The 25,219-nt window shown below is 44.0% G+C and overlaps 1 protein-coding gene across 1 annotated transcript in view; it reads right to left on the minus strand.

The window, feature by feature from the left end:
* LOC125917342 (hydrocephalus-inducing protein homolog) overlaps positions 1-25,219 on the minus strand; it is a gene marked incomplete at its 5' end in the record, with an annotated part of 107,951 nt that overhangs the window by 44,869 nt on the left and 37,863 nt on the right. The window contains 15 exons of the mRNA XM_049623571.1: positions 615-804; positions 917-1,068; positions 2,992-3,227; positions 3,954-4,158; positions 9,309-9,420; positions 11,303-11,541; positions 11,985-12,153; positions 14,245-14,344; positions 16,327-16,426; positions 18,974-19,172; positions 19,797-19,969; positions 20,074-20,233; positions 22,870-22,989; positions 23,844-24,026; positions 24,247-24,455. Of these exons, the coding sequence (XP_049479528.1) occupies positions 615-804; positions 917-1,068; positions 2,992-3,227; positions 3,954-4,158; positions 9,309-9,420; positions 11,303-11,541; positions 11,985-12,153; positions 14,245-14,344; positions 16,327-16,426; positions 18,974-19,172; positions 19,797-19,969; positions 20,074-20,233; positions 22,870-22,989; positions 23,844-24,026; positions 24,247-24,455 (2,547 nt within the window). The remainder of the gene's footprint in view (positions 1-614; positions 805-916; positions 1,069-2,991; positions 3,228-3,953; positions 4,159-9,308; positions 9,421-11,302; positions 11,542-11,984; positions 12,154-14,244; positions 14,345-16,326; positions 16,427-18,973; positions 19,173-19,796; positions 19,970-20,073; positions 20,234-22,869; positions 22,990-23,843; positions 24,027-24,246; positions 24,456-25,219) is intronic.

Here is a 25,219-nt window from a genome sequence, read left to right on the forward strand (position 1 = left end):
CAGTCTTCTTTCTCCAGCTGGGATGCACTCACTGTCATACCCCTTCCTGAAACCTAGTTATCCTGCAATGCCCAGCTTGCATGTCATTTTATAGTGAAATTTTCCTTGATTCCCCTAGATGGGAGAAGATCATTTTTGAAAGTCTTATGGTTCTTTGGATGACACTTACACAGTTTATCACTTTTTGTTTGTAAAATAGAAACATAAATTTAATTGCTGAACCAAAGTCCCTTCAGATGTTGAAACTCTCACCCCTAATGAGGTTTCTTTAGTTTCTTCCTTATTAAAAATGCAATGTTCATTACAGAAAAAAAGTGGAGAGTAAGGAAGATACCAAGAACACCATAATCCTCCTACTCAGCTTAGGGTATATCACTGCACACTGCTTCACACGGTAACTATGAGTGTGCTATCTAATCTGCTTTCCTACACTCCTGGAGGGCAGACACCACAGCTGACTGGGCTCTGCATGTCCCATGTCTTACACAGGCTAACATATGAGGAACATCAAAGAAGTCCTCATAGATCAGGGATGGCAGAGTCCTCAACATCAGAAGTCTTTCTTCTGAATCATTCTTTTCCCTTTCCATCCCATACTTCACCTCCAATGGTACCTGGGCAGGGATGGTGCCATTGTTCTTGAGGATGAGAGGCAGCTTCTCTGACTGACCAAGCAGAAGCCTCTTAAAGAGGAGCAAGGGGTTTCCATTTTGGTTGTAGAGAACTGGTCGCACTACCGTCACCCGCGGGAGGTTCCCTTCCCCGACGATATCAAACACAAGGCTTCGGTTCTTGGTCAGATTGCTGCAGGGAACAGCAAGATGGAGGCCTGTCAGCCTGGCATGCCAGGAAGGACATTCCACAGAGGGTGTGGCCTGCAGCCCTGCTGTAAGAGAGGGAGCTGGGGAGCTGGTACCTAGGCAAGCCATCCAAGGTAGCCTCGAAGATACACTGGTAGGTCTGCATGGTCTGCGGGGTAAAGGTCACCGTGGCAAAGGCATGTGAGCGGCTGGCAACACACATCTTATTGGGTTCCACATCAAAAATGTCAACGATTCGGGCAATGAGCTGGGGAGGGGGAGCAGGGATCAGTGTGTTAGCTACTTTGCATCAAATAAGACTTACTTCTTATCTCTACTGCCCTTGCTGTAAAATCTTCCTCATCTAAACTCTGTGGTAGACATGCTCCATCCATTTCGTACATAGTCATGTCCCTGGAAGGAACAGCCTAGATACTCTGGGACCCACTCCTGAGCAATAACTAGCTGGACTTGGCTAGACCTATGATATTTGACTCAAACAGGTGAATTAAACCATATCTCAGATAGTGCCCCCCCCTCCCCTGCCACCTTTTTCTTTCCCTCTCTCTCAAACAAGTTAAGATGCCCAAAGGTCATTGGTGGTTGCTGATGTGGAGCTGAACTGGAAGCCAGACTAGAGAATAGAACAATGGAGACACCATGAGTGAGTGGCACATGGCCATTGAAAGATAGAGCTTCTGCTGGTCTTCTAAAAGTTGCATTACAGGTGACAATTCCAGTTCCATAGAGCTCTGGCTACATGGTGTGCTCTGACCTTTGTCTGAGGTCTCTGATTTATTGAAGCAAACCTTGCTTGTTTGGGCCATCCTGGGTTGGTTTCTGCTCCTTGCAACTCAAAGAGCTTTAGCTAGAACAACCTCCCACAGCGCTTGATCTGTCTGCATCTTGTGGCTGTGTTTTGGGAAGACTGTAGGGACCCCTGGCAAGGCCTCAAAAGGATTTTTGCATTTTTAATGATGGCAAATGGGATTCAAAACTATTTCCTCTTATTTTTAAGCTGAGGGCACGAAGGCTTCTTTGCTCTTTTCAAGGGATATTATGCAAATTAGGGAAGAGGAGAATATGTATGCAAATCCCCTGTTAAAAACCTATCATTTAGAAATAAGGCTTGCTCACTTTTTATGTTTTTAGTGTGGAATAGAAAGAAAGCTGTCCCTTCGTGTCCAAAAAAAGGTCAGAGAGTAATGACTGGATATCATCAGGGCCTGAGAGAAGTCATAAAAGGGATGAGATAGCCTTTCAAACCCTAACCTTCTGTGGTGACAGTCTCCTGAGACAGCACACACTCTTCTCAGCTCTAGACTAGGCCAACCCTTGAGTTATCTCCCCGCCACCATCACCCATGTGAACAATGCCAGCTCTGGGGCACAAGGACCACCTGGGCTAAAATTTCACCTTTGGGCAGAGAACTAAAGGAGCTGAGGTGAGACCAAACAGTATTTGCAGCACATCTGATTGTCTATTGACTAAGCTTCTCTCTTCGTATCCTTAATTTGCTGCTCTATTGTGAGGAAAAAGGACCTCAGTATGGTCTAACTCGGAGAGGAAAGGAGTTTCAAACCTACAGGCCCTGAGATAGGCATTTATTATTTACCTTATATGTGGATGAAGCTTGGCTCTAAACCCAGCCCTGTATCCCTAGGCTTCATTTTTCTAACTATAAAATGAGTATAATAACACAAAGTCTGGTTATACAAACTTTCTGCGAGGATGAAATGAGACAATAAATGTAAATAATTTAACAAAGTGCCTAGAATGCAGCAGGGGTTAACAATTGTTCATCACTTCACCTTACCCTTACACCCTGACATCCCCCTAATCCTCCTTAACCAGACAAATGTGCAACCCAAGGCAGCCTCCCTGAGCTGGCACTCATCTTTGGCTCTCCCCACAATGCTTGATCTATTATAGGTATAGGTGGCTGTTTGATGGATGAGAGAGTTACTCATTGGTGTGCACCATTTTAAAACCCAGAGGAGACATCCACTGAGAGAAATGTATGGCTCTTGGCTTAGGGGAAACTGCCCAGTTACCTCATATGATTTCCAGCAGGGCCTGAGAGGCAGATAATCCCCACTCATGTCTAGAGGCTCTAGAGTAGGGTTTCCAAGAGCTCTTTCCATAGCTTCCTGCCAGCTTCAGTGGGCCAGGGCCATTTGGGGCTGCTTACCTTGTTGGAGATGGGCTTAACTACAATGTTCACATCACAGGCGATCTTTCCCACATTGCTGATCTTGAACCGAGCCTTGGCCTGATGACCCACCAGGACGTTGCAGAAAATGAACTTGTTCTCATCCTCCACAAACAGCCCCCCACTCTCTATGGTCTGTAGGACATTGAGCAGGCTAGCGCTGTTACAAATCTTGTGCTCCTCAAATATCAAGGCACTGTTGTCAGTCACGAAGGCTGGGGAGTGGAGGGAAGAATGAGAGACGAGCCCTGATAGCCTGGTTCCTGCTTTCTGTAGTTGCTAATTTGAAGATTTGATTCCGATGGAGGACAATCATAAGAGGAGAGGTAGGGGAATTCACACAAGAGGGTGGGAGTGATGGCACAAATTCTATCTTCTCTTCTTTTTTTGTATTGCTCTTGCTGGTTATCAGACCCCAACCATATTTTCCTCCCAGTAGTAAGGAGAGGTAAGTTCTAGGATCCGGGGTGGACTTAGGAAAGAAGGGGGCATTTGGCCTATGTTGGTGTGAGGCTGCAGGGAGTCTACAGCAAAACAAGAGGAGTTCTCTCTGTGCTTTACCCGAATCTTGCTGAGTTAAAGTGATAATATGCACAGTCACTGAACATTGTTCTCTGTGTGTATGTTGCCCATGGGGAATGGCCAGGCCATGAGTGGGATTCGGTGTTCCTGGGTCCTGTGCCATATCTCATTACACCACGATTCCCAGATAATACTATTCATATGAGAATCCTGGACCAAACTCAGGAAGACTAGGAGTTTAAAGCTGCACACCTTCTGTGCATGCCTCATAAATCTTTAAGGAAAAATATGGCTGAAGACACCAGAGGAAGTTCTAAGGACCCAGAGGAAGCAGTTCAGCTATATCTGCTAAACATTTGAATGGTTGGTGGAGGGCAAGGTCTTTTAAGGGAGTGCTATCCAATCTGAGTGCCCAGTACCTGGTAGACAGGCTTCTGCCAACAGGCTGTAAGGAATGCCGCCAGGCTGATCTCTTGGGTCTCGGTCAGATATATCGATAGCTATGAATTCCTCACATCTTCCCACAGGGTCAGCCACGCAATCGACAGTGATAACCTGGGTTCCTCCGGAAGGGATAGAGCCGAACCCAGGGTAGATGGTGAACATGCCGTGGGTGAAGCGAGCCTGCAGGAAAGGTTGAGGGGTGAGAGGGGTGGGGTGACAGAGTCTGATCCCTTCTACCAGCATTGTGAGACGGTGTCAAGAGGGACCAGTTGGTTCTCTCCCCACAGGCTTTCTATGAACCCTAGCTTTCTTCTGGAGGCAGGGAAGGCCTGGGGAATCTTCAGGGATGGGTTCTCTCAGTGCTTCTTTCTGTGCACATTCCTTCTGACCAATCATGACTGAGTGGGAGCCTAAGGGAACAGACGTATTCCACATTGCACAACTCTTACCCAGAGCGGAATCTGCTGGCAGAGGGGTATAGACAGAGCACTGGCTAAGGATGTAGACTTTTGAGTCAGACAGTCATGAGTTTGAATCCCACCCCTGCTATAATCTAACTATTTGACCTTGGACAAGTGACTTCTCTGAGTCTCAGTTTATCCATGAAGTGGGGCTAAAGCCCCCACCTTGAATCATTGGCGGCATCAATGAAAAAAAAATGTGCGTGAAGTACTTAACATAGCATCTGGCACAGAATTAGTGCTCAAAAAATGGGATATTACCACGTACTCCTCTGGTTCTCCCCCCTACCAGCTTTGTTGAGATGTAAATGACATATAACATTGTATAAGTTTAAGGTGTACAATGAGATGATTTGATACTGATATATACTGCAAAGTGATTACCACAATGTTAGTTAATGCATCCATCAGCTCACATAATTGCCATTTTTTTGTGTGTGAGGAGAATGTTTAAGATCTAGTCTCTTAACAACTTCCACATGTATAATACATTACTGTTAACTAGAGTCACCAAGTGCATATTAGATTCCCAGAACTTACACATCTTATAAACTGGAAGTTTGCACCCTTTGACCAACATCTCCCCATTTCCTCCACCACTCCCAACCCCTTGTGACCACATAGGGCTAAGGATAAAACAGGATAATCTCCCCATTTCAAGGTTCTTAATGTAATCATATCAACAAAGTTGATCATCTATCACCAGGGAAATGCAAAAAAAAAATCACAATGAGATATCACCTCACGCCTGTTAGAATGGCCATTATCAAAATTAGTATTGTGCACTATAGTGGGAATATAAATTGGTGAGAAGGAGAAGCTTTGGATAGTAAGAATACGGTTGAGTGTTGTCACAAAGGATCAAGGTCAGAGTGAGGGCACAGAAGAGCTGAAATGGATGGACGTGAGTTAGATGTAAGAAAGGGAAGTGGTGGTCAAAGAAAGGAATCTTAGAAGTCAAGAGTTCAGAAGCATCTCAGTTTCTTTTGGTATGAGATTCAGGGTGTGACCTCGAGAGCGAGTTGCGAAGGTGGGAGAGAGGACAAGATCATTGGAACTGAAAGGTAGGGTCGTGGAGGGAGGCCTCTCACTAAAGGCAAAGAAGATACAGTAGGAGAAGAAGGCAAAACAAACAAAACAACCCAAAAGACAAAAACCAATCCCAAACATATACATATATATTAGAAGGGATGAGAGTTATAGAAACATATGTAGAAAAAATATTATGTATGTTAATTAAATAAAAGGCTTCTGTTGAAGAGGAAAATACTTGAGAAGACATGAAAACCAGCATGTAGAAAATTCAATCCAAATGTAATCAATAATTACCAGTGTCCACCTAGTACAGAATACCTACTTTTTCTTATTTTTGCCTTCAATGCACAAGTGGTGGCTGGAGCTGCAGCAGCCATCTTGGAACCATGAAGAAAAGTCAAGAGAATTTCAAACACCAAAGAGCCTCTAACAACACAAGCAACTGTCTACCTTACCTAAACATATTCTATTTAGACCACTAATGTTGGATTTTCTGTTACTTGCAGCTAAACAGCATCCTACATGAGTAAGTCTTTCTCCTCTATGAAGCCTTCAGTGACTTTTAACACCTACCAGGAACAGTAGAACTTTATTTATTCATCTTTCTGGAGCTTCACCCTCCATACACACCTCAATTATAGAATTTACCATGTTGCTGGTCAACTGCTTAGTCACCCTCCTTCCTTTATAAGTGTCTAAAATATTTCCTCTACATCCATTTAGAACCATATTAGACAGTGTTATAAATTTTGTCTTAATTGATAAACATTATTTAGAAAACTCAAGAGGATAGGGAAGTATATTGAATTTACACACATAATCGCCTGCCATATTTTTACTTCCTTCTTGATGTTCCATAATTCTTTCATTTATTATTTATTTTGTGTTTAAAGAAATTCCTCCAGTCATTCTTTTAGGAGAGACCTGCTAAAAACAAATTATTTTACTTTTCCTTCATTTGAGAAAGCTTTAATTTTCCATTCATTTCTGAGGCATATGTTTGCTGGATATAAGATTCTGGCTTCACAATTATTTGCTTCCTGTGCTTGCAAAATGTTTTGCCACTTTCTTCTGGCCCCTATGATTTTTGATAAGAAAATCTGCTGTCGTTTAAATAGTTTCCCCCTATATGTAAGGTGTCATTCCTCTTTCACTGCTTTCAAGATTAAAAAAAAAAAAAGAAAACTTATTTTTAAGTAATCTCTACACCCAACGTGGAGCTCAAACTCACAACCCCAAGATCAAGAGTTGCATGCTCTATCAACTGAGCCAGCCAGGAGTCCCTGCTTTCCAGATTCTTTTGTCTTTAGTTTTTAGAAGTTTGACTATGATGTGTGTTGGTATGGATTTATTTAGGTTTGTCCTATTTGGGATTTTCCCAGATACTTGAATCTACAGGCTTACATCTTCTGCTAAATTTGGGAAGTTTCAGTCATCATATCTTTGAGTACCTTTTCATCCCAACCCTACTTCTTTTCTCCTTCTGGAACTCTGATGAAAAGGATATTAGATTTTTTGTTATAATTCCACAAGTCCCTCAGGGTCTGTTCATTTTTTTTATTCATTAGACTCAAATAGGCTTTCAAAAGACTCAAAACAGAGTTTATTTTCTCTCTTGTTTAGACTGGGCAGAAAAATGGCCTCTCAAAGATGTCCACATCCTAATCCCTGGAACCTGTATATATATTACCTTACATGGGGGAAAACTCTGTTGATGATTAAGAACCTTGAGATGGGGAGAGTATCCTGTATTACCTTGGGACCAATGTAATCACAAGGGCCCTGAGATATGGAAGAAGTAGGTCTAACAGAGTTAGAAGGGGATGTGACTATGGAAGAGGCTGGAATCATGTGATGTGAGAAAGACTTGATCCATTATGGCTAGTTTTGAAGATGGAGGGAGAAAGTTATTAACCAAGAAAGGCAGGTGCCCTCTAGAAGCTGGAAAAGGTGAGGAAATGGATTCTCTTCCAAAATCTCCAGAAAAGAATACACCTTTGCAAACACCTTGATGTTAGCCCAGTGAGTCCTGTGTCAAGCTTCTGAAGTATACAGATAGTGTAAGGTAAAATTTGCATTGTCTTAAACCACTAAGTTTGAAGTAGTTTGTTTTGAGAGCAATAGCAAAGAGATATAATACAAAGAATTTCTATTGTTATGTCTTCAAGTTCACTGGGTCTTTCCTCTGTCCCCTCCATTCTATTGTTGAACCCACCAAATGAGTTTTAACTTCTGGTTATTTTTTCAGTTCCAAAGTTTCCATTAGGTTCCTTATGTCTTCTCTTCCTTTGCTCAGACTTAACCATGTTTTCATTTGTTCCAAGCATGTTTAGAGTTGCTCTTTGAAGCATTTTTATGTTGGCTGCTTTAACACCTTTGTCAGATAATTTTAACAGTCATTTCAGTGTTGGCATCTATTAGTTTGAGATCTTCCTAGTTTTTGATATGATGAGTGATTTTCAGTTGAAACCTGGGGAATTTTGGCTATCTGAGACTCTGGATCTTACTTAAATCTTCTGTTTGAGCTGGCATTCTCTGACACCACTCTTTCAGGGGAAGTGGGGCACTGGCTCATTACTGCCAGGTGGGGGTGGGGGTACAGATCTCTGACTCAGACTTCTCATAACTGCCAGAGAGGGGTGGCAATTCCCATTTCCCACTGGTCGTAGACAGATACCTCCTTGGTGGAGAGGGGTAGGAGTACCTTGCTACTGTTCTGCTGATGCTTTCGGGTAGGGAGGTCCATTGTGGGGCAGGGAGGGATGTATCATTACCACTGGGTTGGGGTGGAACAAGGCTCCCTAAGTGGTGTCTTTACAATAAAAGGTGGAGGTGGTAGGGGGTAATGAAAACTCTACCTCCCCACTGGACATTCTCAAACACAACTCTGGAAGAGGTTTGGGACATCTTATGACAGCCTGAATAAGGTATAATTCTAGGCTCCCCACTGGATTTTGCTAGCAGGGGTCAGATATGGCCACAGATTTTTCTGTTGTTTGACTATAATAGGTCTTTTTATTTTTTTTAATTAGGCTTCATGACCAGCATGGGGCCCAACACAGGGCTTGAACTCATGACTCTGAGATCAAGACCTGAGCTGAGATCAAGAGTCGGATGCTTAACCAACTAAGCCACCCAGGTGCTTCTGTAATAGAAAAGTTCTTATGAAAGTTTTCTGTGTTGCTGGGCTGCTCTTTTCCTGGCCCTTTGGCTAGTGGGAGCAGGCTTTTGTTGGAGCTTTTTTTGGTTTGTGTCTGTTGATGTTTCTGGGTTGCTGGCTCCTTTTGCACCCAGTTTTAGATATATGAAGTAAAAAGAAAACTCAGGGAACTCACCATTGTGATGCTTGTTAGGTCCCAAGGATCCTAGGTAGTCTGATTTTTTCTCCTCACCTTTTGGTCTCCTATGTTAGTTTTGTATACAATGTGCAGGGTTTTTAGTTGTACTTAGTTGGGCAGAATAAAGAAAAGTATGTTTATTTCATCTTATTAGAGAAGTCTTAAAATCTGCTTTTATTTAAGTCTGTCCACATGGGTTTCTGTTTTTTTTATTAACAAATGATTCTTGATTAAAATATACATGAAAAGCTGAAACTTAATTTTAAGGCAATAAGGAGCCAATGAGGGTTTTAAAACAAGAGAGGATATCCAAATTAAAAGTCAACACCTTGCCGTAAAATGAAAGTAATATTTCAATATAACTAGAATTCCTGCCACCGTGGGTTCATTCAAATCCCTCTAGCCTAGGGGGGTATTTGTTGCAAGAACTAGTCAGGAGAAAACTAGTTGGGAGGCAGGCTTACGGGGCTTCTGTGACAAGGAAAAGGGTGCTCACCTGGTTTGTGATGTTTATTTCTTTCTGAACAGTATCAGAGAGCTTGGTTGCTTTGGAAGGGCCAGTCTTGTAGAAGCTTTCCCGCGATCTTGCATGTCTAACATGGCTGGTTCTGATTAAAGAAGCAGGAGTACACCCTCAGGTTGGGGTGGTGACATTCAGTACCACTTGTCTGCTAATTGTAAGGTCCCTTGTCCTAAGAATGAAGGAGGCAGCCAAGGGAGAATCTGGGCGGGGGGGGGGGGGGGTCAGCCTATTTATCATTAACCAACCTCACTGAATAATTATAAGAAAACTATATAGTAATTATACTTATTAACTATGATTCACAAGGACATGAACATTACTGCAAGAAAATAATAATTTTTAAATGTTTACTTGACTTCACTGGGAAGCAGTGTGTGAAAATTATTTACGGAAAATCATTTGTGGAAAAATCTTTTACTTGATCTTACTTAAAAAAAAAGAAATGTCAAATAGACTTAAATTCTGTCCCTTTTCTTCATATTTATAGTCATGGTGCTTTTAAAGTGAATTTATGCAATAGCTCAAATACAGGATTCTGGCTGCTGTTCACTTCTTTTGAAGCTAGTTTACCCATTAATTAGCTTGTCTAGATGCCAGTTAACCTACAATGTCAAATGTATTTGAGGTACAATCTTAGACTTTTGAGAGCTTTATATAATTTGAGCATTCACTTGCATAATGGCCAAAACAACAAAAGTTCAACCCCCTTTGAGTGTTTTGCGTTAAATTTGTACACACTTAAATGAAAAACAATTAAAATTTAAAACACTGTATGTTAACTAACTTGAATTTAAATAAAAAACAATTTAAAGAAAAATACAATTACATCATAATATCTGTCAAAGGTATTGAATTATTGTAAGATAAATGATAAAAAAATTAAGCTGAAATTAAATTTGGAAGAAAGAAAGTTTAAATAGCTTAACCCCAAATTTCTTAATACATTCAAGCTTAGCCAAAATGGAAAAACATATCTACAAAAATACAAAACAATTACAAACAGTGGATGTCTGATTTAAAACAATTACTTGTAAAGTCAATTTTAAATTAATTAATTAGGGGGTCAATTAATTAGTCAGGACAAAGTGCCTCAAAAATTGGTAAAACTATGCTTAATTTGCCAAAAAAGATGATCATCAAATAAAAGACAAAAGCACTCAGAAAGGTAAATTGTTTTAGTGAATTGGTTAAGAGCTGCCTTTTGAAGAATACAGACTTTCGCCGTTGGAACAGCTATTAAGTTAGCTCTTGTTATACCGGGTCTTCATGTGGAGAAGGTAAAAACAGTCCCAGGAGACTGAATGCCGCAGCACGCGTCTCTAGTCTACATTTCCAGGGTACCTTCTGCCATCCCCCACATGAAGCACAGCTATGATGTATTTTGATTTAGCTTGCAGTTATAATAGTCCCCCGACATCTTACAATAAAGAGGACACTGACTTACTGGGAGTCTTGTAGCACACACGAGAAGCACGAGGACAACAGACACAACCCCAAGGAGAAGACTTCACATCTGTTCAATTAAATTTACCTTAAATCTGACAGCAGTTAGAAAGCATATGAATCTGGAATCTGAGATGTGGGTTTAGAACTGAGATCTACTGGTGATTTCTTGCATAATCTTGGATGAGCCATTTCTAAATCTTAGTGACCTCAGCTCCACAAAAGGGGATTGGGTGAATTTAATGTCTTATTTATTTTTGAGGGAGACAGAGTGTGGGTGGGGGAGGGGCAGAAAGGGAGGGAGACACAGAATCTGAAGCAGGCTCCTGGTTCTGAGCTGTCAGCACAGAGACCTACAAACCATGCGATCATGACCTGAGCAGAAGTCAGATGCTTAACCGACTGAGCCACCCAGGCGCCCCGGGGATTGGGTGAATTTAGATGAAATATATGAAAGCTCTTTGTAAAATATAGTGTACTAATTAACCAGGGAATGGCATGAGTTAAGTGAATACTCATCTTACATTTTCTTTTGATGAATGGGGCTCTCCCCCATCAGCCTATAAAGGGCGTATCTGAAGTCAGTAACACCTTGATTTTCTATGGTGAAGGTGGTGCTTCTCCGAGTGCCACAGATCAAAGCTCCAAAGTTGATGATGGAGGAGGGGCTGATGTTGTATTTGGAGAACACTGCATTCACAGAAAACTTAATTGGGATGCTGGCAATGATTTCACCCCCTTCTGTGATGTTGGGCTCAATAATCTAGAAGGGAGGAAGAAGTGGGAAGATGTTAGCCATTATGCTCCAGAATTCCCATGACTACCTACTCCATTCTCTACTTTCATCATTGAAAGCCAATCTCATTTTTTTTTCATTCTCTTTTTATTATTTCAACAACAATGTTAGCGAAAACGTACCAGCCATGGACCAACAGGGACCGACTTTACCTACTCCTTCACTTTCCTGCTCTTGTTTTGCATTTGATGACTGAACTCAGCTCCTTTGGTGCTCCTCAAAGATCAGGGGCTACATTTCCTGTCTGGCACTCTAGATTCCTGATGACTTTGCACACCTCCCACCTGACCTACTCTTGCCTGCTAGCTAGGGACCAATCCCTAGAGCATGTATTAGATCACGTACTCTTCTTTCCAAAATGAGTCCCACAGTCCTGCCACCGAGTGAATCCTCCCTTTGAGCTGTTGTACCTGACAGCGCAGAATTGGCTGGTACTCAATCTTCACTTCCTTTTTTGCACGAAATGACACCTGGACATTTGTGGGCTTTTCCATTGTGGTCAGTGAGCCCTTTTTGGGTAGGACTGAGATCATGGAATTTACATTGGTTGCCAAAATCCCTAAGGAGTCCACAGAAAAGCTGAAAGATAAGAATAAAGGTCAGTTTAAGTCATTATGGGGAACCCATGATACTAGAGAGGAAATAGACTGTTGAGTGCCTGCCATGTCCCTGGCCCTGCTTAAGCATGGTGTCTAGAAGTGCCCACTGTGCTCTGTATGTTCTGACCACCCCTCCACAGCCAGGATAGATGAGGCCAGAGATTGGTGCATGAGGCAAAGACAGCCATCTGTAGCCTGAGGTCAAGAGGTGCCTTTGCAGAATATCTTTGCCCAACAGAGACGCTTGATGCTAGATAAGGATCAACTAAATGAATTCATCTCTCTGTCTCTCTGTCGTTCTTCCTCCCCTCTCTGTGACTGTATGCAGCACATACAGAGGGAACAGTGATGCAGAAGCCAGGGGATCTAAGGAAGGAGAGAAAGCAGGGGTAGAAGCCATTTAACAGGGACACTTGGAAAGGGAGGCAATGGCCCAATGGGGGTGAGGTGCGAAGCCACAGAGAGCAGCTGGCTCATGAGAATGGCAGAGAGATTGGAGCAGAAGCAAGGAACTTAAGCTGAGGCAGGACACCTGGAGTTGTCATGGGGACCTCAACATCACCCCCATGCTCCAGGAGGCCTGGTGGCTCTACTGCTGCACACCTGGTACCTGAGTTTCCTCCCTTCTCCGCACAGCCTTCCGGTGAATTTTGATCACCTGTTCCATCCTGAAGGTGACCGTTCCACGTAACCTCAAAGAGCAGAGCTAACGCCCCAATGATAACCTACAACAAAACTCACCAACAGGCAAGACTCCATTCAGCGCTAATTCCAAGGGGACAGTGGCTTTCTTTTAGCTTTTATCTATATTTACATTTCAATTTATGAGTCTAGTAATGGTAGCCCTGAGGCAGGACCTCTCTCACATCACTGTTCTGTCAGCTGAAATGAAACTATCATGAATACACTGGATTCCTTCTAAGTCCGTGAGGGGGAAGTCCCCTTATCAACTGCAGTTTTTCTAGGGGGGCAGGATAATTGTCCAGAGAATAGATTGTAGACTGGCCACAGGTGCTGGCACTGCCCCCAAGGTTTGTGTGACCCTCTGCCTGAGTGACCTTCTCCCTTCCCCAACCCAGTACCACCCTTTCCTCTCTGAGAAATCTCAGATTCAGTGTTTCTTTTTTTTTATTTTTTTATTTTTTTTATTTTTGAGAGAGAGACAGAGTGCAAGCAGGCAGGGACAGAGAAAGAGACACACGCAGAATCTGAAGCAGGCTCCAGGCTCTGTGCTGTCAGCACAGAGCCCGATGGGGGGCTCAAACCCATGAACCCATGAGATCATAACCTGAGTTGCAGTCTGAGGCTTAACCAGTGAAGCCACCAAGGTGCCCCTTGTGTTTCATTTTTAAAATTATTTATTTATTTATTTTTAAAAATTTGAATCCAAGTTAGTGTCATAATGATTTCAGGAACAGAATTTAGTGATTCATTACCTACGTATAACACCCAGTGCTCATCCCAAGTGTCCTCCTTAATGCCCCTTGCTCATTTAGCCCATCCCCCCACCCAACCCTGCTCTAGCCACCCTCAGTTCTTTGTATTTAAGAATCTCTTATGGCTTTTCTCCCTCTCTGTTCTTATATTAGTTTTGCTTCCTCAAGAAAGAGCACAAGCTGGAGCTCTATTCTACCAGGCCACCATTTAGATTCCAGAACACAGTGGTTCTTAAAATTAAAAAAGAAAACTGGAAAAATCCCTTTCTTCACATGCAGTCTTAGGTGGAATGCTGCCTTATGAGACAGATAGGAGCCAGCTGAGGTCCCTATCCCCAGTCTCTCCCTCCACCCCCAGGACCTCCCCTCACCTTCACCCAACCTCTCCCTCTGAGTCTCCCTCCCACCCCTGGACCCCTGTGGCTCTGGGTGCATTCAGAGGACCCTGAAGGACCCCTGTAAAGCCACAGAGTTGAGAGCCTCTGCTCTCAGGAGCTGAAATCCCATTCGTTTGAAGCCTGAGTGAGGCTCAAAGCAGAGATGGTTTTTATGATTTCCCCAGTCAAGGTTTTTTTTGTATCTCCCAGACCGTGAGTGGATGGGGATGACCATGTGACCGATGGTTTTCAGGTTACCTGAACATGATCTCATATTTCCCACGGTTCTTCAGCTGCAGGGGCTGCTTCACCTCTTCCATGACCTTCACAATCCCGAAATCGAGGCCTCCTTCAGCTCCTGCAGAAGCCAAGGGCCAGGGTGGGGAGGATGAGTGGATGGCACAGGGGTGAGAAGCAGGGGAACTCCCTATTGAAGTTCACGTGGAAAATTCACGGCGACAAGTTCAGAGGATTTGTTTTCTGAAAACACTGTGGCTAAAAATACCTCGAGCAATTGAGTCTCAGCCAATAAACAATAGACACTGCTCTTGAGCCCAGTTCAAGTTGGGTGGCTCCCCCTGGTTTCCATCTTAGGACCACTGTCCTTCCTTTCATGCTTTCCACTAGCTAAAACTTCTGCTATTAAAAATTTTTTTTTGCATCAAGTGTATAATATACATACTTAGAATATTACGTATAAATTTGTATTGTTTTACTTAATATTGCATCATAAGCATGTCTCCACATAATTGAAAACCTCATAAATGTGATCTTGATGGCTATATGTATACCATGATAGGCTGTTCTATAACTTAAAATATTATTTCTATAATAATAATATTCCATTCTTAATAGACATTTAGGTTATTTCCAATCTTCCATTATTACAAATAATGCCGCAATAAGTATCTTTGTACATAAGACTAATGACACGTGGGTGCGCATGTGGCTCTTGTGTTCTATGCATCCTGCTGAGAAGGAGACCAGTCAGAAAAGGGAGAAATGATGGAGAACTGCATGCTAAAAGGGAGGGATCTAACCCGGGTGTTAGGGCAGTAGAATGGGCAGAATGATGCCCTGTGCCCCCGGAAGGTATCCATGTCCTAATCCCCGGAATCTGTGAATATGCTAATTTACATGTCAAAGGAGAATTATGGATGGAATTAAGGTTACTAATCATCTGACTTTAAAAAATAGAAAGGTTGTCCTGGATTCTCTGGGTGGGCCCAATGTAATCACAAGGACCCTTAAAGGAGACAGAAGTGGGAGAACTAGAGAGATGGTGGCATGAGAAGGACCTGGCCCAACGTTGCTGGCTCTGAAGATGGAGGAAAAGGACCATGCCCTAAGGGATGCAGGCAGCTCCTAGAAGCTGGAAAAGGCAAGGAAATGGATTCTCCCTCAGAGCTTCCAGAAATGAGTGCAGCTCTGCCAACACCTGATGTTAGCCCAGGTAGATCTGCTTTGGACTTCAGAACCACAGCACTGTAAGCTGATAAATTTGTGTCGTTTTAAGCCACAATGTTTCTGGTAATTTGTTACAGCAGTGATAGAAAACTGTTGAAATTTTTAATTTAGGTTAGGTTTTAATTTAGGTTAACACAGGTTGGAAGAAGACAGGCACTACTCTAAGATGACTGTTCAGAAAAAAGCTCTGCAAACTTTCTACTAATGGCCACCCCTCGTCATCTCCCATTAGAGAAATTAAGATTCGTAGTAATGTTGCTAACATTATTCGGGGATTTGCATTACAATTGACTGAAATTCCACCCCCTCCCCAACATCCACTAGTCTTCCTCTACATAAGAAATATACTAAGCGATGAATCACAGGAAACTGCCCCCAAAACCAAGAGTACACTGTATACACTGTATGTTAGCCGACTTGACAATAAATTATACTTAAAAAAATACTTAATTTGAAAATAAAAAGAAACATACTGTACTATCAGAGAAAGACAAATACCATATGATTTCACTCATGTGGAATTTTAGAAACAAAACAGATGAATATATGGGAAGGGGGTGGGAAGAGAAGAGAGGGAAACAACCCACAAGAGAATGTTAATGATAGAGAACAAACCAAGAGTTGATGGAGGGAAGTGAGTGGGGGATGGGCTAGATGGATGATGGGTACTAAGGAGAGCACTTGTCGGGATGAGCACTGTGCATTGTATGTGTATGTAAGTGATAAATTACTGAATTCTACTCCTGAAACCAATATTGTACACTGTATATTGGTTAACTAAAATTTAAATTAAAAAAAAACAAACAAACAAGAAATATACTGCACTGAAAGATGTGACTTCCAAACACCCATTCCTTGAAGGGGTCAACAGACCTTTGGGAAAGGTGATGTCCAAGGCAACGTCGTAAGACTCTGCGAAGACCATGATGTTTTCAATCTGAACAACACCAACAAGATTGTCTGCATCTAAAACCTGTTGGGGTAAGAGAAATTCTTGAGTAAAAGCAAGATCCACAGGATGCTTGGAGCTTGAACTATGTACCATGCAGTGGGAATGATGGAGAAGGAGGCATGGTGTAGAATATTTATAAGATGTATTTAGCTTTGGACTTCAGCGAGCATTTGGTATGATTAGTATACTCATAACATCCTCTGGGAAGTACCAGTGTAGACAATAAATATAAGAATGTGAAAAAGACCTGTATTTTTCATCTTGTCCACTTATGGGTTTTAAATATTTGCATGATTGCCACTACATTATTGAAGTTGGGGTTGTGAGTATGCACTGCAGAAAAGTGCTCTTTGGAATATTTATTTATTTATTTATTAGAGAGAGAGAGAGAGAGAGAGAACAGGGGAGAAGGGCAGAGGGACAGGGAGAGAGAGAATCTTAAGCAGGCTCCATGCTCAGCACAGAGCCCCAAGACTGGTGTTTAAAACATTGACCTGGGTGGTGCAGCCAGTTAAGCGTCTGACTCTTGATCTCAGCTCAGATCATTGTATCTCATGGTTCATGAGTTCGAGCCCCATATTGGGTTGTATACTGATGGTGCAGAGCCTGTTTGAGATCCTCTCTCCTTCTCTCTGCCCCTCCCCTGCCTGTGCTCTCTCTCTCTCTCTTTCTCTCTCTCTCAAAATAAAAAATAAACTTAAAAAATGCCGACTTTCATCGTCTGATATTCATACACTATAATTGTTGATTAAATGAATCTATCAGTATCTGTGTTCAGCTATCTTAAGGACTGTCATAGGTATGTGATAATAGAGATTAGATCCAGTGAGTGGACCCCAAAGTAGCAACAGGATTAACTCATGTAAATTACAGTTGGAAATATGAACTCAACCCAAGGAAGAATTAATAGTCAGACCTGTTCCAAGGAAAATCAAGCTGCTTTGAGTATTGGTAAGTTTTCTATTCCTACAAGTATTCAAAGAGAAGCTTGGATAATCCCTTGATTATCCTTGATTGTTGCGGAATTGATTCAAGCATCAAAAGTCAGTGGCATTCATTCATTCGTTAGTTCATTTTACAGATTCTACTGAGTACCTTCTCCGTAAGGCCTGTGCTAGACACTGGGGGCATGATGGGGTAGTGGAATGAATGGTGGCCATGTATTAACCCCTGGAACCCAGGAAGGTGACTTTATTTGGAAAAAGTCTTTGCAGATGTAATTGAGTTAAAGATCCTGAGGTGAGATCTTCCTGGATTATCTGGGTGGGCCCTATACCTAATGACAAATGTCCTTATAAGAGACAGAAGAAGAGGAAATGCAGATAGAAAAGGCCATGTGAAGACGGAGGCAGAGTTAGAGAGAGATGCAGCCACAAGCCCAGGAACACCTGGAGCCACCAGAAGCTGGACGAAGCAAGGAAGGATTCTTCCCCCAGAGTCTTCAGAGGGAGTATGACCCTGCAGACTCCTTGATTTCAGACTTCTGGCTTCCAGAACTGTGAGAGAATAGATGTGTGTTGTTTTAAGCCACTTAGTTTGTGGGCATTTGTTTACGTCAGCCCTTGGAAATGAATACAGATGATGAGCAAGTCAGGCAAGATCTTGCCCTGATGGAGTTCACATAAGAAAGTAGAGAAAGAAACAGGATATCTGAAAGGGGGAGATGCTCTGAAGGATAGAAGACAGGGCGAGTGATCGCACATAACAGGAGATTACCTTGATGCGGTGACTAGGGGAACCCAGTTGGAGCAGTGCTGTTTAGCGGACCTCAAGGAGCCTGGGGGTGACATTCTTGGCAGGGTTGCTGCAAGGCCAAAGGCCTGAGGCAGGAAAAAGCCAAGAGACCACATGATGGAGCCTATGAGTGAGAGCGAGGTTGGATACTGAGGCAGGCAGGGACTGAGAAGCAGGGGACCCTGAGCTCTATCCTCACTACAGCTAGAGCCAGCAGAGTGCTGCTGGAAGGAGAGGGGCCTGACCTGACTGACCCAGATGGGGAATGGGCCTCTGCCAAAGTCCAGGCGAGAGATGCTATAGACAGCCTGGGCGACGGTGGAAGCAGGAGTGAGGGCAGAGGAGCGGCCAGGTGGGAGGTATCCTGGGAGACAGAACTAGCAAGACTTGGAGGAGGACGGGGCCGGACACAGGCTGTCATGGAAAGGAGGGAATCAAAGATGGTTCCTAGGTGTCTGTTGGGAGCACCTGGGCGAAAGGTGATGTTTATGGAGACAGGGATCTAAGCAGTGACTGGGTTTGGGAGTGTGAAATCAGGAATCTCATGCTTACAAAGGGATAGTAACACCATCAGTCAGTCACTCACTCTGCATTGAATGAGTGCTCTGTTCCTGGCACCAGGAAATCAGCCACGAGTGAGACTGCCTTGATGGAGCTTACAACTGTGTGCAGAATGAGACACCGTGGGTTGATGGTTGTCAAATGGGGATCAGTTGGGAGCACGTAAGAGGGAAACCTGGCTGTGGTTGTGTGTGGGTATGTGTATGTGTGTCTATCAGGGAACCCAATATGTACACATTTGATGACCAAGTCTGAAGATATGTGAAGCCTCACCTCCAACCGGATCACCCTCTTGATGTTGACAGGCTTGGAGGGCAGGAAGTGCACCTGAAGGCTGTACTCAGCCTTGGGGGGGATGGTCCCCTGCATGGTGGACACAGTGAAGTCATCGCCCAGGTGCTCCAGGCTGGTGACCCGCCAGGCCACGGGCAGGGGTGTGACGTTGCGGAGAAGAACCACCTTGGATTCTTTTCTGCAGGGACCAAAAGAAATTTTGTCAGTTTCAAATGATTCTGATTTATTATGGCGGGTCAGAAAAAGCACTTCTGGTTATTTCAATCATTGCTTAGTTCACTAACCAGTGTTTATCAGGTAATGGGACCTGGTGTTAACAATCAAGGAATGCAGGATACATATCATAACAATATTCTCTTCTAGTAGCCCCAGAAGTAAACATTCTATTTAGAATAATATGAAGCCAGTGAATGAGTATGTTAAGTTCCAGTTTTGGTCTAGTATTCTCTCTTTATGTTCCAATTTCTAGACCAAGGATTCCTAACCTTTTAGGGTAATGGACTGCTTAGAGAACCTGGAAAAAAGTGAGACCTTCTTCTGAGAAAACTGCAAATATGCACACACTTTGGCAATTGATATTGGGAATGGGGGTGCTTCCTGAACCCCACTGAAGTCAAGTTAATTTGTGAACTGAATAGGATTATTAACCATTTTGGCCTGCACAGGACTAGAAGTTTCCCAGGATGCAGACTTTCAGTGCTAAAACTAGAAAAGTCCTGAGAAAATCGGGATGAGTTGGTTGCCCTAGAACTAAATGTTCTTTAACTTCCATTGCAGTCCTCGTATCATCCAGAATTCTGACCTGTGCAGCAAGAGCCGATCAAAATGCAATTTCCTGGGTTCCAGCTCTAGTTCTGGGCGGACCCCTTGGCAGCTTAATTTGAAGACCGCTGGCTCTGGGTTCTCCTTGATGCAGCAGACAATGCAGTCGTCAAAGACACCAACTGCAGTTGGGTAGGCCCATATGTTCAGCATCTAAAGGAAGAGTCAAAACAAAATACATTTATGCCGAGAACACCAAGGTGTCAAATTTCCCAAGAAAGACTTGCCCTGGTGGACTTGTTTCCAGGTGACTGTACCTGCTTCTCATTGGGTTTCAGAATCATGTTGATGGGCTCCAGGAAGTAGGTGTTTGCTTTGACATCATTCTGAAAGCAGAAGAACACCTCTGCAACCATTGGCGAATTGTTCAGGATTGTCAATGTTTCCATGTTGCCTGGGAACAAGGATGACTTGTACCTGTAAATGAACAAGAATTAGGGATGTGGCGGGGGGCAGGGGGCGCCTGGGTGGCTAAGTCGGTTAAGTGTCCGACCCATGATTTTGGCTCAGGTCACCATCTCACAGTTCATGAGTTCAAGCTCATGCATGCTGAAAGCACAGATCCTGCTTATGATTCTGTCTCCCTCTCTCTCTGCCGCTCCCCTACTTGCTTTCTCTCTCTCTCTCTCTCTCTCTCTCTCTCTCAAAATAAATAAACATTAAAAAAAAAGAATTAGGGATGTGGATGTGAGCACTGAGAGTTCAGGTGGAAAAGGAGATTGTGGGGTGTACAAAGGGTAGTATGGTTCACTGAGGCAGTAGCGTGGCAGCTAAGAACACAAGCTGTGCACTTGTGGAGACTCGTGGCTATGACCTGACCCCTCTCCCTGCAAGCCTTGGTCTCCTTATCTCTAAGAGGGGAAGATAATATTTGTTAGGATTTCTATGACTATTAAATGCAGTGGCAGCTATCACGGCAAAGAATTCTAACAGAACCAGGCAGCTCTATCCTTCCCAGGGCTTATCTTCCCAGGAGGCATGAACCTTTGAGTAACTTATTATTTCACATCTGTCTTAGAGATGACCTCCTTTACCTCCTTCTCCTAGACCTGTACAAGATGTTACTGTTGTGACGTGCATTCATTTGGTGTGGTTCGTATAAGGCTGTTTCTGTTCCTTCGTGACTCTCCACAGAGTTGAGAACTGTTGGCATTAGAAGCTGCTCAATTAATGGCACTGAACAGAAAAGGAATCACAGAAGGTACAAGGCATGCCAATGAAGATGCTCATCATCAGAGGTCAGAGCACAGGTCAGGAAAACAGTCACCATACTCTTCACTGCTGCCCAGAAACAGTCTGAAAAGCTTTTTGGATAGACAGTGATAAAGGAAGGAAGGAGAGCAAATGGCAGAGACCAAGTCAGGGTCATAGAGACAGAATTTTCTCAGTGTCAACACCAAAGCGGGGGTGACCTTCATATCTAACTGGTCACCGCCACCATCCAGCACTGTGCTAAGTCTCATGTGTATTATCCAGTTCAATTTCACAAATCTGTGGGTGGGTGCTATTATTTTCCCATTTTGCAGATGAGAACATTGAGGCTCAGCAAGATTTAATAAAATAAATAAATAATAACAGATTGTACTGGGCCTTGTTTCTGGGCCACTGTAATCCTCTCCTTCTGGACCAGCGCTGTCTGGCCCCAAATTCTGGTTGGTTCCACCGCTGTCAGAACACATGCCTCTCTGAATGGCCATAATTTCCCTGACTTCTGACCTTGGCTGCTTTGTACATCATGTCCATCAACCTGACCCCCCTCCATCTCTCTCTGAAACCCTTCTATTGGGCCTTGAAGATCCACTCCGTTGTCAGCCAACCCTCCTCATCTGGGCTTTCTGGTCCAGCCTCTTAGGAAATAAACTCCGGGTATTAAGGGACTGGAGAACAAAGAGGGCTCGTTAGTTGCACCAAGTCAGTGAGAACACAAACATTCTCTACTTATCACAGTCAATGCTAGACGGAATTAAGACGTGGCTAGAACTGGGTCCAGTTTTGGTCTTAACCTCCCTGCCTACACAATGGGAAGTTTGTATGTGACCGAACAAACTGGTCTCACTAGAAATGTATGGCCATCACCCTCACCTGGGGCACCCAATTTTGCCTGACAACTTTAATCTGTTTCTCGTATTCTACCTCCCCAGCTTTCCACAAAGACTCTTTAATCTGCTGTACATTTTCTCAACAGTTTTATCTTCCCTCCACTTCCCTCCCTGTTAGGGATGACCTTGAAAATGTGTCACGGAGAAAATAGATGGTTGCATGGGAACCTTCTCACTGTTTCGACCAAATCTGCACCTGAAGCCATCTGCCTTCCTCTCTCCTAGTAGGAGGTGGTGGCCCCTCTTCCTGGCAAGAACAGCATCTCTGTATCCCATTGTGTAGTCTCAGGGAGCTGTACCACTGATGGCCCTTACTTCCTCTCAAAACTCTGACCTCTTCCTCCCTGTGTCCTCTTGGCATCCCAACATCATGAGAACAACAGTGTGTGAGCAGTGTTCCCTGGACTCCATGTCTCCCTCTCATCCTTGACTGCCTCTCTTTGTTCACAGTCAAGCTTTCCAAAGAACTATCTTCACACTCCATCTCCTTCCTTTTACCAGCCACTGACTCCTCAACTCACTTTGCTTGGGTTTCATCCTCAGAAATCCCTAAAAGGACCCTTGCTAAGGCCCCTATGGTCTCCATGTTGTTGAGTCCCACGGATGTCCTTTGAGAACAAAAACCACAGAGCTTATTCCTTGCTTTCTGTGGCTACTAGCTATACTTCCTAAGCATCTCAAACAACATATCGCAAAGTGAACTCTTGATCCTACCCTTTCTCCAACAAAACTGGTCCTCCTCCGGGATTTTCCATCTGGGAAGATGGTGTCCGCATTCATCTGGGTGCTTAGTAGGAACTCGGGGCACAAGAACCCAGTTCTCCTGATTTGTGGCTCAGGGCTAACTGGGGCAGCCTCATAACAACTACATCCACATGGCAATCCTGCTTTGCACTATTATTCATGAGTGCAACTTGGAGTCTGAAATCTGTTTTGAAATAATGGAACACTTACTTATCTCTTGATTTTCCACAAAGCAGTGGCCCGAAGCAAAACTTCTCCATGTTCATAATATACTTCTTAAAGATGACCTCATTTGTCTTTATGTCTGTCTTCTGCTCAGGAAATACCACTCTGAACATAGAGGAAGAAGAGAGGAAGAGAGGCTTTCTGAGTGGAAGTTCGATGCCTCCACTTGATGTTTACATGAACCCGATATTCCCTGTTCAGCAAAGGGTTCAGGTGTCTGGAGACAGAATGATTCTTAATTTGAGGACCTGAGTTGAGCCTTTGTTCCTGTTCCCTCCCTCCCACCACCCCTGGGATGATAGAATGGTTTGAACTTGAGAAAAAAGATTCCCAGGGGAGTCTTCAATAATGAGGGGCTGATGATAGAGCTGAGCTAGATTTCCTGTTCTAGGGTGCCTGGCTACAAAAACAACCCCTATGGAAAACTAGTTCTGGATATTAGCTAGCTTCTGAGTTCCTTGTCCAGTGTGGCCTCCTGGTGAGAATTGCAAAAAACGTCTTTCTGGTGGACAAGCTATAAAAGGCCTCTTCCCCTAGAGGGGTTGTGTCACTAGCTTGCTCAGCCAGGTGACTTTATGTTGTGCATAAGGGGCGCAGTGGTGTTTGGTAGCTCAGAATAAAAGTCCGCTTGTGGACTTTCACACATTTAGTGATATTACAGGAGAAAAAGTCCGATGGTACATACCGAATCTGCTTAAATTAGCTCAGTAGTTAAATAAGCCAACTAACTCACCAGAGGAGGACATTTTGCCGGCCTGACATCTACTGACGTGCTCCATAGCTCAGTTTCATGGCATATGACATTCCTGCGGCTTTGTAAGTGTCTAAAACACTGATGCCCAGTACAGCTGGCAAACCCCGGGCCCACATTGGTAGGGAGAGCTACCTTGCTCAAAGTGCCATGTGGGAAAATGAAAGTGTTTCTGTCAACTCTCTCTTTCAAAGTACAACGGACTTACTTTGGGTCTTGGCAGATGTACGGGTAACTGCACACGCCTCGGCAGTAAAGCTGGTACTGGCGGTGAGTCCCAAGGATCTCAAAGTTAAATGTCTGGTCGAAGTTCCCAAGGTCATCAGAAGAGAAGTGTATTCGTAAGGTCACCTCACCGTTGGCTGGCACGATCCACCGGAAGTGGTTCAGCCTGCCAACGACCATGGGGCTTTTAAAGAGAGAAGGCTTCCTCTGGGGCAGGAGCAGGCAGGACAGCTGCCTGGGAGGTGTCCCCACCTGCCAGGGTTGGGCACAATCACGCAGAGGGTCCCGCGGGCAGGACGGCCCTTCTCCCCTCGGGCGCTGTGTCAGCCACACCCTCTATTTGGGCTTCAAAACTACCCCCACCCCCGGGTGGTCCAGAGGCCCACCTGGTAAACTTCTCCTGAGACAACTGCCCAGAGAAGCTGTTCTGCTCCGTGTCTGACAGGGGGGCAATGGCTCCAGACACTGCCCCAGAAAAGACCTTCCTGCTGAAGGCCATGCGACGTTTGTCCTTCTGAGTGTCTCGGACCTGATCTGCCTTTTCTTTCAGTTTCTGTCTGCTCCCCTTGGAGGAGGTGGTCTGCTCCTCCTGCGCCTTGATTAAGAACAAGCACGAGGTCTTAAATACTCATCTGCATACACATGAACAGAGACAACTACAACATGCCTGCTGTCTGGGATGGCCGCGCTGTAGGTCCAGGATGCTGGTGGCTGCCTAGAGCAGGGGAGGGCCCAGCCAACTATCCTAGCAGAGAAGAGGAGTAGGCTGGAGAGGAGTCCAGAGCTTTTCCTGGCATCCCATTCCCCGAGGAGGAGGCCAAAGCCTAGAGAAAGCTTGAAGCTGCAGGGGATATGCTCCCATATGCATTTTGTTGTGTTTTCTTAGTACCTTTCACTCTACACCCCTCATCTCCTCCCAATCACATTGATTTTGGGACAGACCAGATCTGTGTTCTGATAGAATATTCCAAGCTCTGAAATTTTCTGACTATTCTTAGAGGGTCATTTCACTTACTCCTTTATTCCCTGTATTTTTTGTAAGACAAAAATTGGGCTTCAAAGCTTGATTTGATTCATAGAGGATGTGGTATATATCACACTCCATCACAATGAGGGACAAAATGCCATGTCGACCCATGATTACAGACGCAGTGTGTTCACGTGGCTGGAGTGGTGCCCGCCAGACGTGGCCACGGTAAAGTGGGCTTTTCCTTTTGCAGCTGGCTGGTCACCTGTGGGATGATGCTCTGGGCTCGTGGTGCGCATCTTGTTCCCCAACAAAGTACTGCTTTTTGTTTTGTATAAGTTGGTGCTCCTCAATTAATACTTTTCTGGGGATAACAGAATAGTGTTTTTCTT

This window comes from Panthera uncia, unplaced genomic scaffold (assembly GCF_023721935.1).
Source record: "Panthera uncia isolate 11264 unplaced genomic scaffold, Puncia_PCG_1.0 HiC_scaffold_173, whole genome shotgun sequence".
In the NCBI taxonomy this organism is placed as follows: domain Eukaryota; kingdom Metazoa; phylum Chordata; class Mammalia; order Carnivora; family Felidae; genus Panthera; species Panthera uncia.